Source organism: Dromiciops gliroides, chromosome 2 (genome assembly GCF_019393635.1).
Source record: "Dromiciops gliroides isolate mDroGli1 chromosome 2, mDroGli1.pri, whole genome shotgun sequence".
Taxonomy (NCBI): domain Eukaryota; kingdom Metazoa; phylum Chordata; class Mammalia; order Microbiotheria; family Microbiotheriidae; genus Dromiciops; species Dromiciops gliroides.
In genome coordinates, this window is record NC_057862.1 from 530,684,598 (window position 1) to 530,700,027 (window position 15,430).

Sequence of the window (15,430 nt, forward strand, 5' to 3'; positions counted from 1 at the left end):
AACCTTAAGGTGCTGGGGAAGTGAATCATCATGATTGTGCCTTCCAAGGATGAGCTGCCTGATGGAGCACTCCATCCCCTGGTGTGTGCTGACATGACATTTTGGTCAATGGTGATGTTCCAGCTCAATCCTTTCCAGTTTCAAGAAGGGTGTTCCTGTGCTCTCTCCCAGGCTAGGAGCAAGGTTGGCTGCCATCAAGATCTTTCTCTGCCTATGGCAAGAAGGCCAGCACTGGACTTAGAAAGTGCTTCCTGCCAGGCATTCAAAGGATGTGCACAGGATAGAATCACAAAGTTGAAAGGGAACTGGGAGATTAGCAAACTGTCTCACCACCAGCCTGAAGCTTTTCAGAAGCTCCAACGCGATCCAGGTCCAGCATGCCTATGGTCCCCATGGTTTAGCTGAAAGAGCCCCTAACCGGGAAGCAGGGGACATTTGATTTTGCCACTATGCCTTGAGAAAACTTTGGGAAAATTAACTTCCGTGAGGCTTAGTTTCTTTGTCTGCTAAGAAAGGGTCCTGGGCGAGGTAATAGCAGACCACTTCTTGGTTGACAAGATTTATATCCTTATCTCATTCGATTCTTACAACAGGCCCATGAGGTGCATAGTGGTAGCATTATCCACATTTTTTTTTAAGTGAGGCAATTGGGGTTAAGTGACTTGCCCAGGGTCACACAGCTAGTAAGTGTTAAGTGTCTGAGGCCACATTTGAACTCAGGTACTCCTGATTCCAGGGCCGGTGCTCTATCCATTGCGACACCTAGCTGCCCCACATTTTCACAGATAATAAAACAGGCACAGTGAGACTAGGTGACTTCCCCAAACTCAGAGTTAATAAAGTAGGAGAGTTGTAAGTGAAAGGCAGGTCCTCTGATTCCCATTCTGATATTCCATTTTCTGCACCCCAGCTACCTCCTCTGAGGTCCCTTCCAGCTCTAATATTTCAGGAGTCTAGGTTGTTGTTCATTTGCTGAGGAAGCCAAGGGCTCTTAGTGGGAAGATGGATGGAGGAGACAGGTTGGGGGTAGATAGGTTTGGCACCAGAACATATCTTGAAATAGAAATTCAGGGAAGATTGGGGCACCTAGGTGGTAAAGTGGATAAAGCACCAGCCCTGGATTCAGGAGGACCTGAGTTCAAATCTGGTCTCAGACATGTGACACTAGCTGTGTGACCCTGGGCAAGTCACTTAACCCTCATTGCCTCGCCAAAAAAAGAAAAAGAAAAAGAAAAAAGAAACTCAAGGAAGAAAGTCTCTAGTCTATAAAGGTGATGAGGGAGGGTCCAGGGGTTCAGGGCCCCAGTGGGGAGGGGGGGAGTCCTATGAAATGTGTCTTTTCCATTAGTATTTTCTCTTCCCAGGCACCAGTTTCACTATCCTTGGTCCTTGAGGCATCCGACTCTATCAGGGAGGGCACAGCTATGATGAATCTCACTGGTGAGCCAGAGGCCAGAAGATGGGAGCTCCCTGCAGTGGCTGCAATAGCCATCTTTGGCCTCGTGTGCCTGCTCTACCTGTTGGCCTTCCTTTATACTCTCTGCTGTCAGCACTGGGGCCCTTCAGGACCTTCCGGTGGCCAGCTCTATGAGGAAGAAAATGAAGAGGCCACCTTCCATCCCTCATCCCCTCTTTGTAACACCTCTGGCTGTCACCCTGATATTGCTGGCTTAGGAAATGCTTCCAACCAGGCATTCCAAGGGTGTGCATAGAATGAGAACCACAGAGTTGAACAGGACCTTGGAGATCATCTCATCCAACTCATCCCCAATGCATGAATCCTCTTCCTAGCTTCCCTGACATGGTCATCTGTTAGCCTTCTTAAGGCTCTGCTGCTGTCTACAGCCATAGAATTCTGCATGAAGTTCTCAGCTTACCTGATCCTTGGAAAAGATGTGTATATGTGGTGGGGTACCATTCATCACTGACTGTTAGAGAAGGCTCCGTTCCAAAATTACAGAGAGGGAAGATAAGGTGGTGGTGGGGAGGGGGTTGAGGTAAGGACAGCTGTCCCTGGGGCAATTCCCTGCAGGTGCTCATGCTAGATTAAGAGGCCAATGGAAAGTGGTCACAGAAATCAGCTGACCTTGACAGAGTTGGGGGCTGTGAGGGAGGGAGAGAATAGAACCACAGTTTCTGTGCCTATTTTCCCTTGAGAGAAGAATCAAGGACATCAGCTCCAAGGGAAACTAAAAAAAAAAATTCTTTTTTAAAAACCCTAAGAGAAAATGCCAAGGCATCATGAGGAGCAATAGGGAACTCTGCCTATGTTCTTTGCTACTTGGACTGTAGACAGCTGGGCTGCTTCTATCAACCTGGAAGAATACCCTTACATCTTCTGACATATACATTTCCAAAGTATTAAAAAAAAAAACCAGTTTGAAATTGGGCCCAGTTGGACATTAGACAATAGGAGATATTGCCAGCAATGGTAGTAGCCAAGGAAAACTGCTGAAGCTGTAGCTTTGGGAATATGGGTCACATTCAGGACATAAGTAGGGCTCACCCCTACCTTGACCACAGCCTAGAATCAAAAATGCCTGTGGCCATAGCAAGGTTCTTAATAACTCTTTTCCCCAGTCCATTTCTTAGCTACCATTCAGGTGAGTTATACAGTTAGAGGCTTGACAACACCTCCCAGTCACCCAAGATGACTGACTCACAGGCCTCAGAACAGCTTGACAATCCAAGGGTTGCTTGCTCTACTTGGGCTCACTGTGAAAACCCAGGTCCCTTTTTTCCCCACCTTGTCTTTTGGTTTATGAGAATAGACCCATCACACCACCCTGCTAAAAACGAGTAAAAGTATGTTTGGAAGGGGGATATAAGGACACAGAATTGCTAAATGGCATCTAGGCCTCATTACAGTGGAAAATCACTGGCACGGCAGACGTGCATGTTTTACAAATTTCATCTAAATATAGCATACATCTCATTCTGGTTTTATGTGTAAAGGACAAATTAAGGCTAACAATTGTGCTATGCCTTTTTTCAGAGAAGTGAGGTATTAACATGGCTATGTCCTTTTGCTATAACCATATCTAAATGCAGCAAAACATTGGAATGAAGTGCAATTTATCAAAATGTGTTGTTGTTGTTGTTATTCAGTTGTATCCAACTCTTCATGACTCCATGTCCATGGGGTTTTCCTGGCAAAGATACTGGAGTGGTTTGTTACTAACTTCTCTAGTGTATCAAGGAAAAGAGGTTAAGTGACTTGCCCGGGGTCACACAGCTAGTGAGTATCTGAGTCCAGATTTGAATTCATGTCTTCCTGACTCTAAGCCCTGTGCTCTATCCACTGGGCCACCTAGCTGCCTCCTATATCAAACGATATTGATGTATTAATTGGGTCGTGTCTAAATAGTGATACAGGGGAAGAGGCCTGAGGAGCTGGGTGGCTGGGTTGGGAGGCAGCCTCAGGAACTTTCACCTCCCAAACAGTATCTGGGATGAGAAGGCTGAGTAGAAGATTGAAGGACCTTCCACTGTCGGGGATGCCAAACACAACTGTGCTGACTAGACATGGCCCCAGGCTGTGGTGGGAAGGAGTTAGCACACTCCTGGTGAGTGTGGTAGCAGAGGGACAGGGACCTTGCTGGCTGTGGGCACTTTCAGGAAAGCAGAGTCCCTGGTTTTAGTGCCAGGGAGGGCAGAGAGGACAGTTGAGGTTAACAGCCACTAGAAGCACCACTGGGAACATGGGAGCAGGAAGGCTTGCTGGACAGCGTGGCTGGGGGCCCTAGCTATGTTTTAGGGCTGGAGAGAGGAGTGCTGAAGGTTGGGCCCTGGGACAGAGGTCAGAAAACAACAGTTAAGAAGGACCTAAGGTTTGGGGCATCATTCCCCATCCCTCAGTACTAGAACTTGATTACAATAACAAGCTGCTAAAAACAAAATTAAAAATTAAAATGAGTATGCAAAGGCTACACTTCTATATCATTAAGGAGGGATAAAAAGGAGTAATTGTCTCATACAAATGAGGCATGAAAGGAAGAATTGATACAGAAGAAGCAAGTGGGCTGGTAGTACTAGAGCCTTACTCTCATCAGAGATGGGTTAAAGAGGGAACAATACATGTTTCTAGAAGGGTATAAAAGCTTTCTAAATTTATAAAGAAATAAGAGGGCAAGGGGATAGGATAAAGGAGGGACTCTGGGGGGGGGAGCAGATTAAGGAATAAGAAAACATGGTAGTGGGTAGAAGTAGATAGACTTATCAAGGAGGGGAATGGAAAATAGGTCAAGGATAGTGAGGAAAAATAGGGAAATACACAAGTAGTTATAACTTAGAATGTGGATGAGAGAATTTACCCATAAAACAGAAATGGATAGCAAGGATAGATTAAATGAATTCAACAATAGGTTGCTTTCAAGAAATACAATAAAAATGAGATATACACAGAGATAAAATAAAGGGCTGGAGTAGAGTTTATTATGTAAAAAAAGCAGGGTTAGTAATCATGATCTCAAAGTTAGTTAAAATAGATTTATTTATTTATCTATTTATCTATCTATTTGTTTATTTGTTTGTTTGTTTTGGTGAGGCAATTGGGGTTAAGTGACTTGCCCAGGGTCATACAGGAGTAAGTGTCAAGTGTCTGAGGATAGATTTGAACTCAGGTGCTCTATCCACTGTACTACCTAGCTGCCCCAATATAGATTTAATTAAAAAAGAAAAATGGGGAAACTACTACCTGTCCCCACTATTATTCAGTATTGTTTTAGACCATTTAAAATAACTAGACAGTAGAAAATATCTGAGGAGGGGCAGCTAGGTGGCACAGTGGATAAAGCACCGGCCCTGGATTCAGGAGGACCTGGGGTTCAAATCTGGTCTCAGACACTTGACACTTACTAGCTGTATGACCCTAGGCAAGTCACTTAACCCTCACTGCCCTGCAAAAAAAAAAAAGAAGAAAGAAAATACCTGAGAGTATACTTGCTAAAACAGCCACAGGAACTACATGAACATAAACATAAAACACTCTTTATACAAATAAAGTTGGATTTAAATAATTGGAGAAATATTCATTGTTCACGGGAAGTAAAGCCAATGTAATAAGAAATGACAATTTTAGCTAACCTGTTTATTCAATGCCATCCCAATTGTTTTACAGAGTTAGAAAAAAAGAATAACAAAATCCATTTGTGAGAACAAGGGGTAAAGAATTTCAAAGAAACTAAGGGGAAAAATGTAAAGGAAGGAGATCCAATAGTACCAGAGCTTAAACTATATTATAAGGAGAGAGCATTGTTGAGATTTGAAATGGATAATTTTGATTTTTTTAATTAAAATTTCCTTGTATAAAAATTTTTTTTGTATAAATAAAGCCAAGATTGGAAAGAAAGCAGAAAGTTGGGGAGAAACTTTATGATTGTGTTGGAATATTGCTGTAGTATAAGAAATGATGAGCTGGTCGATTTAGAAAAACATTGGACCTATAAAGGAAGATGCTGTCCACCTCCAGAGAAAGAGATGACAAATAGAAATAGGCATACTATGGTCTTACATATATGTCTATGTGAGTATATGTATGTATGTTTCTATATATGTATATATGTGTATACATATTCACATTTAATTTAGCCTTCTCTAGGTTGAGGAGGCAGGGGGAAAATAAAACAAAAAATACTTTGAAAACAATGGATAGAATTTATTACATAGGTTTTCATGAAATGGAAATTTATAGTTTTCTACTGATTCCTCTCATGTTCTGCTATGTACATGGGAGTTTTTTTTCCCTTTTCTCATTTTGTCTTTTTTATTTTTGTGGGGCAATTGGGGTTAAGTGACTTGCCCAGGGTCACACAGCTACTAAGTGTCAAGTGTCTGAGGCTGGATTTGAACTCTGGTCCTCCTGAATCCAGGGCCAGTGCTTTATCCACTATATCACCTAGCTGCCCCTCATTTTGTCTTTAAGTTTAAAAGAATTAAAAAAATTTAAATAGGAGTACACAAATAATGGAATATTTTGAAAATGAATTATTGTTGATATCTTTTGTTTTATTTATATCAATATAATTTCTCTCAACATCCCTCTTTTTCACTACTTCCAGAGAGCAAATCCATAAAACTTCAAGAAAAAGAAGATTAGGGGGCAGCTAGGTAGTGCAGTGGATAAAGCACTGGCCCTGGATTCAGGAGGACCTGAGTTCAAATCCAGCCTCAGACATTTGACACTTACTAGCTGTGTGACCCTGGGCAAGTCACTTAACCCTCATTGCCTCCCCCCCCCCCAAAAAAAAAATAAGGGGGAAAAAAGAAAAAGAAGATTAAGAAAATCAGCAAAGCTGATCAATACATTGAAAAAGTCAACTAGCTGCCCCTTCAAGTCCTCTTCACCTCTAGCAGTGGTTCTCAAACTTTTTGGTGTCCGGGCCCTTTTACAATCTTAAAAAGTATCGAGGGGGCAGCTAGGTGGCGCAGTGGATAAAGCACTGACCCTGGATTCAGGAGGACCTGAGTTCAAATCCGGCCTCAGACACTTAACACTTACTAGCTGTGTGACCCTGGGCAAGTCATTTAACCCCAATTGCCTAACCAAAAAAAAAAAAAAAGTATTGAGGACCCTCTTGTCGTCAGAAGGCTGAAGGCCTGAAAGCCTTGCTGAATCCCTACATTAATGCCCTCCTGCCACGTGCACCCAAAGTGATCTCATATACTCTGTATTTGCTATCAGGGCCACTGATAGAATGTAAGGATCTTAAAAGCAGGGGCCCTTTCATTTCGGTCTCCTAGCACAATTCTTGGCATGCCGAACAAATATTCATTGTCTGGCTGAATGAACTGGTAAAAGGGGGATTGGAACGCTTGACACAATGGAAAGGTTCGGGAAAGGACAGTGCTTTGTAAAGGGGTTTAGGGCTATAAATATCAATTGGCTATTTGTAATTATTCAGGTCTGATGTTCAGCCCTGCAAGATCTAAGCCCTTGATAAAATAGCCAGCTACATGCGTAATTTCTTTTCACTTTGAACTACCTCTAACCCTACATGTTCATAGCCTTGACCAGTGCAAAAAGCCAGAAAGTACTCTTCCAAAGAAAACTGAAAGCAGTTTGAAAATCATTCTAAAGATGAAGCACATTTAGCTTATTTTGATGAAGCTAGAAGGTGCACTGGAGAGAATGCTGGACCAGAAGTCAAGAAAATCCGAGTTCAAATCTGGCTTCAGATGATGACTACCTGTGTGACTCTGGGCAAGTCACTTAACTTCTATTTGCCTCAGTTTCCTCAACAGCACTTATTTTCCAGGGTTGTTATGAAAATCAAATGAGACAATATTTGTCAAGTGCTTAGCACAGAATAGGCACTATATAAACGCTTGTTCCCTTCCCCCTCTTCAAACACAAGTACTATAAAAGGAAAACATCTTTGTTTCAAGGTCCTGTCTCCTCTGGGACCTTGCTCTATTGATAATTACTAGGAAGAAGAGATGGGGCTAGGGCTATGGTTCCCCCCTTATCTCCCTGACATCCCCCCACCCACCAGCCTAGATAAGAATAGTAAGAAGGTCAAAAAGAATCTCAGACAAACCAGACAGTTGTGAAAGTTACATGTTGAGGTTGAGGTTATTCTGGAAAAGTAGAAAGCTCTGCACAATGGATCCACAATTTTATGCACAATCTTCTGTTCTACAATATCTATGGAAATGTTAATTTTATTTACTTTTTGTTAAACTATGAACAGGCAGCTAGATGGCTCGATGAATAGTGTGCTGGGCCTTGAGTCAGGAAGACCTGAGTTCAAATTCAGCCTCAAACACTTCCTAGCTGTGTGACCCTAGGCAAGTCACTTCACCCTCTTTGTCTCAGTTTCCTCATTTATAAAATGAGCTGGAGAAGGAAATGGCAAACCATTTTGCTACCGTTGCCAAGAAAACCCCAAAAGGACTCACAAAGAGTCAGATACAATGAAAATGCCTGAAAAACAACAAATTATGAATAAAAATTTAAAAATCAAACAAAATAATCAATCTCCACTCTCATAGGTCTTCAATTTCTCCCTTCCTAACTAGCTCCTTCCCCATGGCCTACGTACTCAAGTCTCCTGTCCTAAAAAAAATACCTTTCCTTTGATCCCATCACCCCCCCCAACATCTCCCCTTTGCTTCTAGAATTCTAAAATGAGTTTTCTACATTCACCAAGTCCTCTTCCTTCCTCCCTACTCCAAGCACAATTCTATCTCTGCAACCAGGCTCCTCACCATTCTATAGAAGTGCCTCACTCACAAATCACTTCCACTGCCAAATCCAAGAGCCTTGCAAGTTCTCATTAGCCTATAACATTGCTAATGAGCCCCTCCTTTTAGGACTGCTCTCCTGGTCCTCTTCCTATTTCTTTGGCAATTCCTTCTTAATCTCCACTTACGTTCACCAGCCTTCTCACAAAGCCTATTCTGTCCCTGAGTTTTGAAGACAACAAGGTGCTCTAAGAGGGAATACATATCAGGTATGTAATTTGCTAATGGAATTGAGAGGTGGAATGATGTATGAAGGACAGTAAAATCAAATGCTGTCATTTCTATTTCCCCAATTTTTAGCAAGAGGTCTCCATCTCTCTACCTACCTAGTCATTGCTCCAGTTCAAGCCCTCTTTTTTTTTTGTATTTTTTGGGGGGAGGCAATTGGGGTTGTGACTAGACCAGAGTCACACAGCTAGTAAGTGTCTGAACCTCGATTTGAATTCAGGTCCCACTGACTGCAGGGCCGGTGCTCTATCCATTGTGGCAACTAGCTGCACCTTCAAGCCCTCTTTGCCTCTTTCCTAGAGCTGTGGTTCTCAAACTTTTTGGTCTCTGGACCCCTTTACAATCTTAAAAATTATTGAGGACCCTCCAAAAACTTTTGTTTATGTACATGTTATTTATTGGTATTTAATATATTAGAAAATTAAAATTTCTTTAAATTATTATAAAAAGTTTTGACCTCATGGATACCCTGAAAGGGTCTTGGGAACCCTCAGGGGTTCCTAGACCACAATTTGAGAACCACTGGCCTAGACTATTTCTTTTTTTTTTTAATTCCATAAATTAACCCATTTATTGTTGGACTATGGGTTACAGATATGTGATGGGGAGAAGATTTTACTGGTTCTTCAATTCCTTCAGTCTTCTGATGGCAGATTTGACTGTAACTGCAGAGGTGGTATTGTAGGTCCATGCACCACCAGCTACTGTTTTCATACAGGATCCAGAATGCCAGATACCCACAGCCTGTCTCTTCATTTTGGTCTTGCCACAGAAGGAGCAGGTATACTTGGCATGCTGGCTAATTTCAATTTTCTTCACCATTTTTCTGAGGGATGCACCATAACGTGTTCCATATTTACCAACAATTCTGACCTTCTTGGTGCGTTTAGCCATGTTGCCAATCGTGGGCCCGGAACTTGAAGAGGAAAGAAGGGAGCGCGTACACGCACTTTCAGGGCCGGAAACCGTGGCCTAGACTATTTCAATAGCTTCCTCTTTGCTCTCTCTTCCTCAAACCTTTCTCCACTCCAGGATGTGCTCCATCCAACTGTCAGTGATTTTCCTTGTCTAAATTCTAGCGGCACCCTATTGCCTCTAGGATCAAACCAAGATTCCTTGGTTTGATATTTGAAACTCTTTACACCTTTCATGGTGGTAGCAATATCCTAGCCCATTCTCCCATACAAACTTATTGAGTAAGAAAGTAATATGATCAGACCCAAACTTTAGGAAAATCACTTTAGCAGCTGCTTGGAGGATGGACCAGGAAAGACTTGAGTTAGGGAGGAAAATTAGGATGCCATTGCAGTAGTATAGAAAAAAAGAGAATGAAGTCAGTAATAGGGTGCTAGTGATGTCTGGGGTGCATGAGGTGTTCAGGGAGGACTAGAACCTTTGGTATGAGGGCTTGCAGAACCCTTTTCAGGGCTTCTCATCCACCTTTAGTGTCCACCTGATTCACCCAACTCCCAGTATGGCTCCAAGAAGCTGTAGCATGATGCACAGAGACCACACCATGTTGGCAGATGGGCTTAAACCAGGTTGAGAGTAACCAAGTGGCCTAAAACCAATCAGTGAGTTTGGGTGTTGTCTACCCGAAGTATGTGAAGACTTCCCCTGGTGGAATGGGTGTATGAGAATAATTTGTTCCAACAGCCATGGAAGTGGCTGAAGCAGGTGCTATGGAGCTCTTAGAGCTGGCTCTGATATCAAAGACACCATAGTCATCCATTGCATCCTGGGTCCCATTGCCAGTCATCCTGACTTTTATCTTGCCACTGGACTTCAGTGACTCTGGAAGAGAAAGCGAGGCTGACAACTGTGCAACTCTGCCTTTGTACAACTTATGCAATTCATGCACAAGTCAAGACATCACCCTGTGATGTCATTGGCCCTTTTCAAAAATGAAGGATGGGGGCAGCTAGATGGTGCAGTGGCCCTGGAGTCAGGAGTACCTGAATTCAAATGCAGCCTCAGACACTTAATACTTAACTAGCTGTGTGACCCTGGGCAAGTCACTTAACCCCAATTGCCTCACTAAAAAAAAAAAAAAAATGAAGGATGAACAACAACACCTTTAGGTGAATAGAAAGAAAGGGATATATGTGAGAGATGTTATGAAGGTAGTAATGGCAAGATTTGGTAACTGATTGGATATGTGATGTGAGGCAGAGTGAGGAGAAAGGCTCAAGGCTTTGTACCAGTATCTCAATACCTGGGATACTGGAAGGATAGTGGATAGGAAATTCATAAGAAGGGTGGGTTTGGGAGGAAAAATAACAAGTTAATGGAGATACCTACATGACATCAAGTTTGAAATGTCCAGTAGGCAACTAGAGATGTACAATTAGAGCTCAAGAGAGAGAATTAAATCCATGGGAGACAATGAGGTCATCAAGTTAGAATGTAGAGAAAGGAGAGCACAGGACAGAGTCTTGGGATACACACTATCTAGAGGACATGACATGGATGATGATCCAGCAAAGGAAGGAGACGGAAAAGTAGTCAGACATTTAGGAGGAAAACTAAGAACAGTGTCGAGTATCCAGGAGGAGAAGGTGTTTATTAGTGTCTAATGCTGTAGAGGTCAAGAAGAAATTTTTATTATTGCATTTGGCAGTGAAGAGATGATTGTTATTTTTGGAGAGAAGTTTTAGTTGGGTAATGAGGTTAGAAGTCAGATGGTAGAAGGCATAGTGAGGGGAAAGGAAGTGATGGCACTGATGTATGGACAGATAGCTTTCTCAAGAAACTTAATGGAAAAGAGAAGCAGGGGCAGCTAGCTGGTGCAGTGGATAGAGCACTGGCCCTGGAGTCAGGAGTACCTGAGTTCAAATCCGACCTCAGACACTTGACGCTTACTAGCTGTGTGACCCTGGGCAAGTCACTTAACCCCCACTGACCCGCAAACAAACAAAAAAAGAGAAGCAAAGATACAGGATAATAGCTGGCAATAATGGTAGGATCTTGTGAGGGGTTGGTTTTTAAGGATAGGGAGACTTGGACATGTTTGTAGACTACAGGAAAACAAGCAATAGATGCAGGGCGGCTAGGTGGCACAGTGGATAAAGTACCGGCCCTGGATTCCGGAGTACCTGAGTTCAAATCCAACCTCAGACACACTTGACACTTACTAGCCGTGTGACCCTGGGCAAGTCACTTAACCCCCACTGCCCTGCAAAAAACCAAAAACAAAAAGCAACAGATGGAGAGAAGCTAATAGTGGGGGCAAGATAGGAGGGAATGGAATCAAGGATACATATAGTGGAGTTGGTCTTTATTGATGAGGGACACCTTATCATCAGGGACTGGTGGTATGGGAAGCTTGAAGAGGAAAGATCTTAAGAGTTTAGCACATGGGGCAGCTAGGTGGCAAAGTAGATAAAGCACTGGCCCTGGATTCCGGAGTACCTGAATTCAAATCCGACCTCAGACACTTGACACTTACTAGCCGTGTGACCCTGGGCAAGTCACTTAACCCCCACTGCCCTGCAAAAAACCAAAAACAAAAAGCAACAGATGGAGAGAAGCTAATAGTGGGGGCAAGATAGGAGGGAATGGAATCAAGGATACATATAGTGGAGTTGGTCTTTATTGATGAGGGATACCTTATCATCAGGGACTGGTGGTATGGGAAGCTTGAAGAGGAAAGATCTTAAGAGTTTAGCACATGGGGCAGCTAGGTGGCAAAGTAGATAAAGCACTGGCCCTGGATTCCGGAGGACCTGAGTTCAAATATGGCCTAAGACACTTGACACTTACTAGCTATGTGATCCTGGGCAAGTCACTTAACCTTCATTGCCCCGAAAAAAAAAAAAAGAAAAAGAAAAAGTTTTAGCACAGTGCCTGACACAATGATTAACAATTGCCTCCTACTAATAAAGTTTATTGATTGACTGACAAAAAAAGTTTGGCACAAACACTGGTAAGTACAACAGAAAATAAGTTAGGGAGAAGTGTAAGGATTGTCTTGCTATTGTGAGGACCTAGTTAAGATTAGATTTTTGTCATGGATCCAAATGACTCATTGCATAAATTTCTTTAGCTATGTTCACTTAGGGAACAGGTGCAGAGGTGGAAGTAATCCAAGGTTGAATTTTGGTATGAGTGTCGATAGGATAAGGAGACAAGGAGACATGTAAAGTTGAAATGGTTTACTCTACGGTTGAAACTGGGGAGGAAGTTAAGTAGAGCAGGGACCAAGACCTGGGAGACTAACAAATGGTGGAGGAATTAGACATCGTGGTGAGGACAAAGAACAGGTTTAGAAGAAAGGCATAGAGAGAGATTGTGGAGTTGGAAGTTTGGGTGTTCAAGGGGATAGTAATATACATGTGACATTCTGACTTACCTTATACACTCCATGTTCCAGCAAAACTAGACTGGTTACTCCTTAGTCTTGTTCTGTATCTGCCCTTTATATGTTTCTCCACACCTAGAAACTATTTTCACCATTTAGGCTTCTTGAAATCGTTTTCCCTGGTGAAGATCCTAGCTCCATTCTTCAAAGATACGGGAAGGATCTTAGAGGCCACTTAGGCCAAACTCTTCATTTAAAAGATGAGGAAATTAAGACTGAAAGGTTGAGGCTTACCCAAGGCCACATAGGTAGTCAGTGGCGGAGCTGTATTTGAAACCAGTTCTTATATATATATATTTTTTTGGGGGGGGGGGCAGGGCAATGGGGGTTAAGTGACTTGCCCAGGCTCACACAGTAAGTGTCAAGTGTCTGAGGCCTGATTTGAACTCAGGTCCTTCTGAATCCAGGGCTGGTGCTTTATCCACTGCACCACCCAGCTGCCCCTGAAACCAGTTCATATTAACAGTAACATCTATCTAAAAGTGAAACAGGATGCTTCAAGTGGTGGTGGGTCCTTCTTCCTCAGATGTCTTCAAGCACAAACTGGACCACTTGTCAGGTATGTTTAGAGCAGGGATTTCTTTTGAATATCAGAGGGACCTCATGGCAGTTCAAGTCCCAATATTCAAATTCTGTGACTCCAAGTTGAGTACTCATTCAATTGTATTATGATGTTGCCTGAAGGTTCAGCTCAGGCTCTATGTATGTATAGGTACCTATGCATGTATATAGCCTATGTCATATATGTGTATATACACATATAGACAAATATCTATACATGTACACACACACGTGTCTATGCCTCTTTGACATTAGCCTCCCTTCCCCGAGTTAAAAGTCATAGGAATATAGAATTTAGAGCTGAAAGGACCTTAGAAATCATCTAGTTCAATGGTATCAAACAGAGACTGGAGACCATTAATCCATACTTAAGGATCCTTGTATATTGTTTTAAAAATGTAACATTAGGTTTTATTGTATTTATTTTGTTAAATGTTTCCCAATTATATTTTACACTGGTTTGGCAGCACTCTGGAGTGTTGTGGGCTAACACCTCTGTTCTAGTCCAAACATCTCATTTTGAGGTTGAGACTTGCTTAACACCCTCAATCAGAGTGGCTGGTGTACTTTGCCTGGCTGGGTGTTTGTCCTTCCTTGCGTACATGCCACATCTCCCTGAGCCTGCCCTGCTCCTTAAGAACAAGGAGTGGCTATTTCATTATTGCATCCACAATCCTGGACACAAATACTTAGAATTTGTTGTTGAATAGACTGCTAAATGGATAGAGACGTGACAAGTAGTATCCACATAGGTTATTAGCTCTTGTTTTTGACCAGATCTGTGTATAAGTCATTGGTTGACACGCAGAAAACCTGATTACATAAAACTGGAAGCCATAGGGGTACTCTTTGAAATGAGATTTTATCTGTATTATCATAAGGCATGGGGGCTTATTCTTCTACCTCGACTTGAATGCAGAGCAAACACAGACAAATACACACACAGAACCCATAATTTCATCAGGGTAGGAAGGAGCTCCTGGTTACTTTCTCAACCAAAGTAGACACTGGTACCTTCTCTGCAACTTAAAATATTCAAATTTTGTGGAGTTTTGACTTACCCAGGGTCTCCTAGCTAGTATGTTTGCATCAGAAAGGGCAGCTAAACCTAATTTCCTTGGACCCCCAGGCCAGTTCTCCATCTACTACAGCAAATTGCTTCTTGTATTTTTTTTTTTGGGGGGGGGGGAGGGAAGAAGAAAATAGAAAAATCTTGTATATGAAAATTCAGGTTGAGGGGGCAGCTAGGTGGCAAAGAGGATAAAACACCTGCCCTAGATTCAGGAGGACCTGAGTTCAAATTTGGCCTCAAACACTTCACACTTACTAGCTGTGTGACCCTGGGAAAGTCACTAAACCCTCACTGCCAGGGGTGGGGGTGGGTGGGGAAGAAAATTCAGGTTGAAACAGCTGTGTTGGATACCCTTTGACCCAGACATATACAAGGCTTATGTACCCGAAGGAGATAAAATACAAAAACGTCCCATCTTCCTCAAAATATTCATAGCAGCACTTTTTGTAATAATAAATTGGAAAGAAACTGGGGTTCCATCAAGAGGGAATTGCTAAACAAATTGTGGTACATAAAAAAAACAAATCTGTACCCTAAGCAGTGACAAATATGAAGAATTATGAGAAGCATAGGGTGAACTTTTATGAACTTATTCAGTATGAAACAAAAAAAATATACAAATAACTACAGTGCAAATTCAAAGCACTAAAACCTGAAACCTAATATCCTGAATTTAAAACGATCATGTTTGATGCCAAGAAGAGATCCGAAAATTCATCTTCCTCTCTTATTCACATGAGCACAGCACTAAGGGTATGCAACAATGAAAACAGTCAGACTTGGTAGAGTTATGGCTTAGCCTTATAGAATTGTCTCCCTTCCCAACTCTCCTCTCCACCCCCTACCCCGCTTTTAAACTTCTGGGTAGAGAAAGGGATAGTTTAAGACAGAAAAGTGGTGAAAAAGAAAAAGATATCAATTAAAAAACCCATTTCTAGTGGAAGCGGGACAGTAGCTAGTTGTTT

The 15,430-nt window shown here is 42.3% G+C and overlaps 1 protein-coding gene across 1 annotated transcript; it reads right to left on the reverse strand.

Annotated features, from left to right (window-relative positions):
* Positions 1–9,087: 9,087 nt before the first annotated feature.
* LOC122743263 (60S ribosomal protein L37a-like) lies at positions 9,088–9,381 on the reverse strand. Its single transcript, XM_043988087.1, has one exon. It carries the CDS (start codon positions 9,364–9,366, stop codon positions 9,088–9,090), a length of 279 nt encoding a protein of 92 aa, XP_043844022.1. The 5' UTR covers positions 9,367–9,381.
* Positions 9,382–15,430: the final 6,049 nt, after the last annotated feature.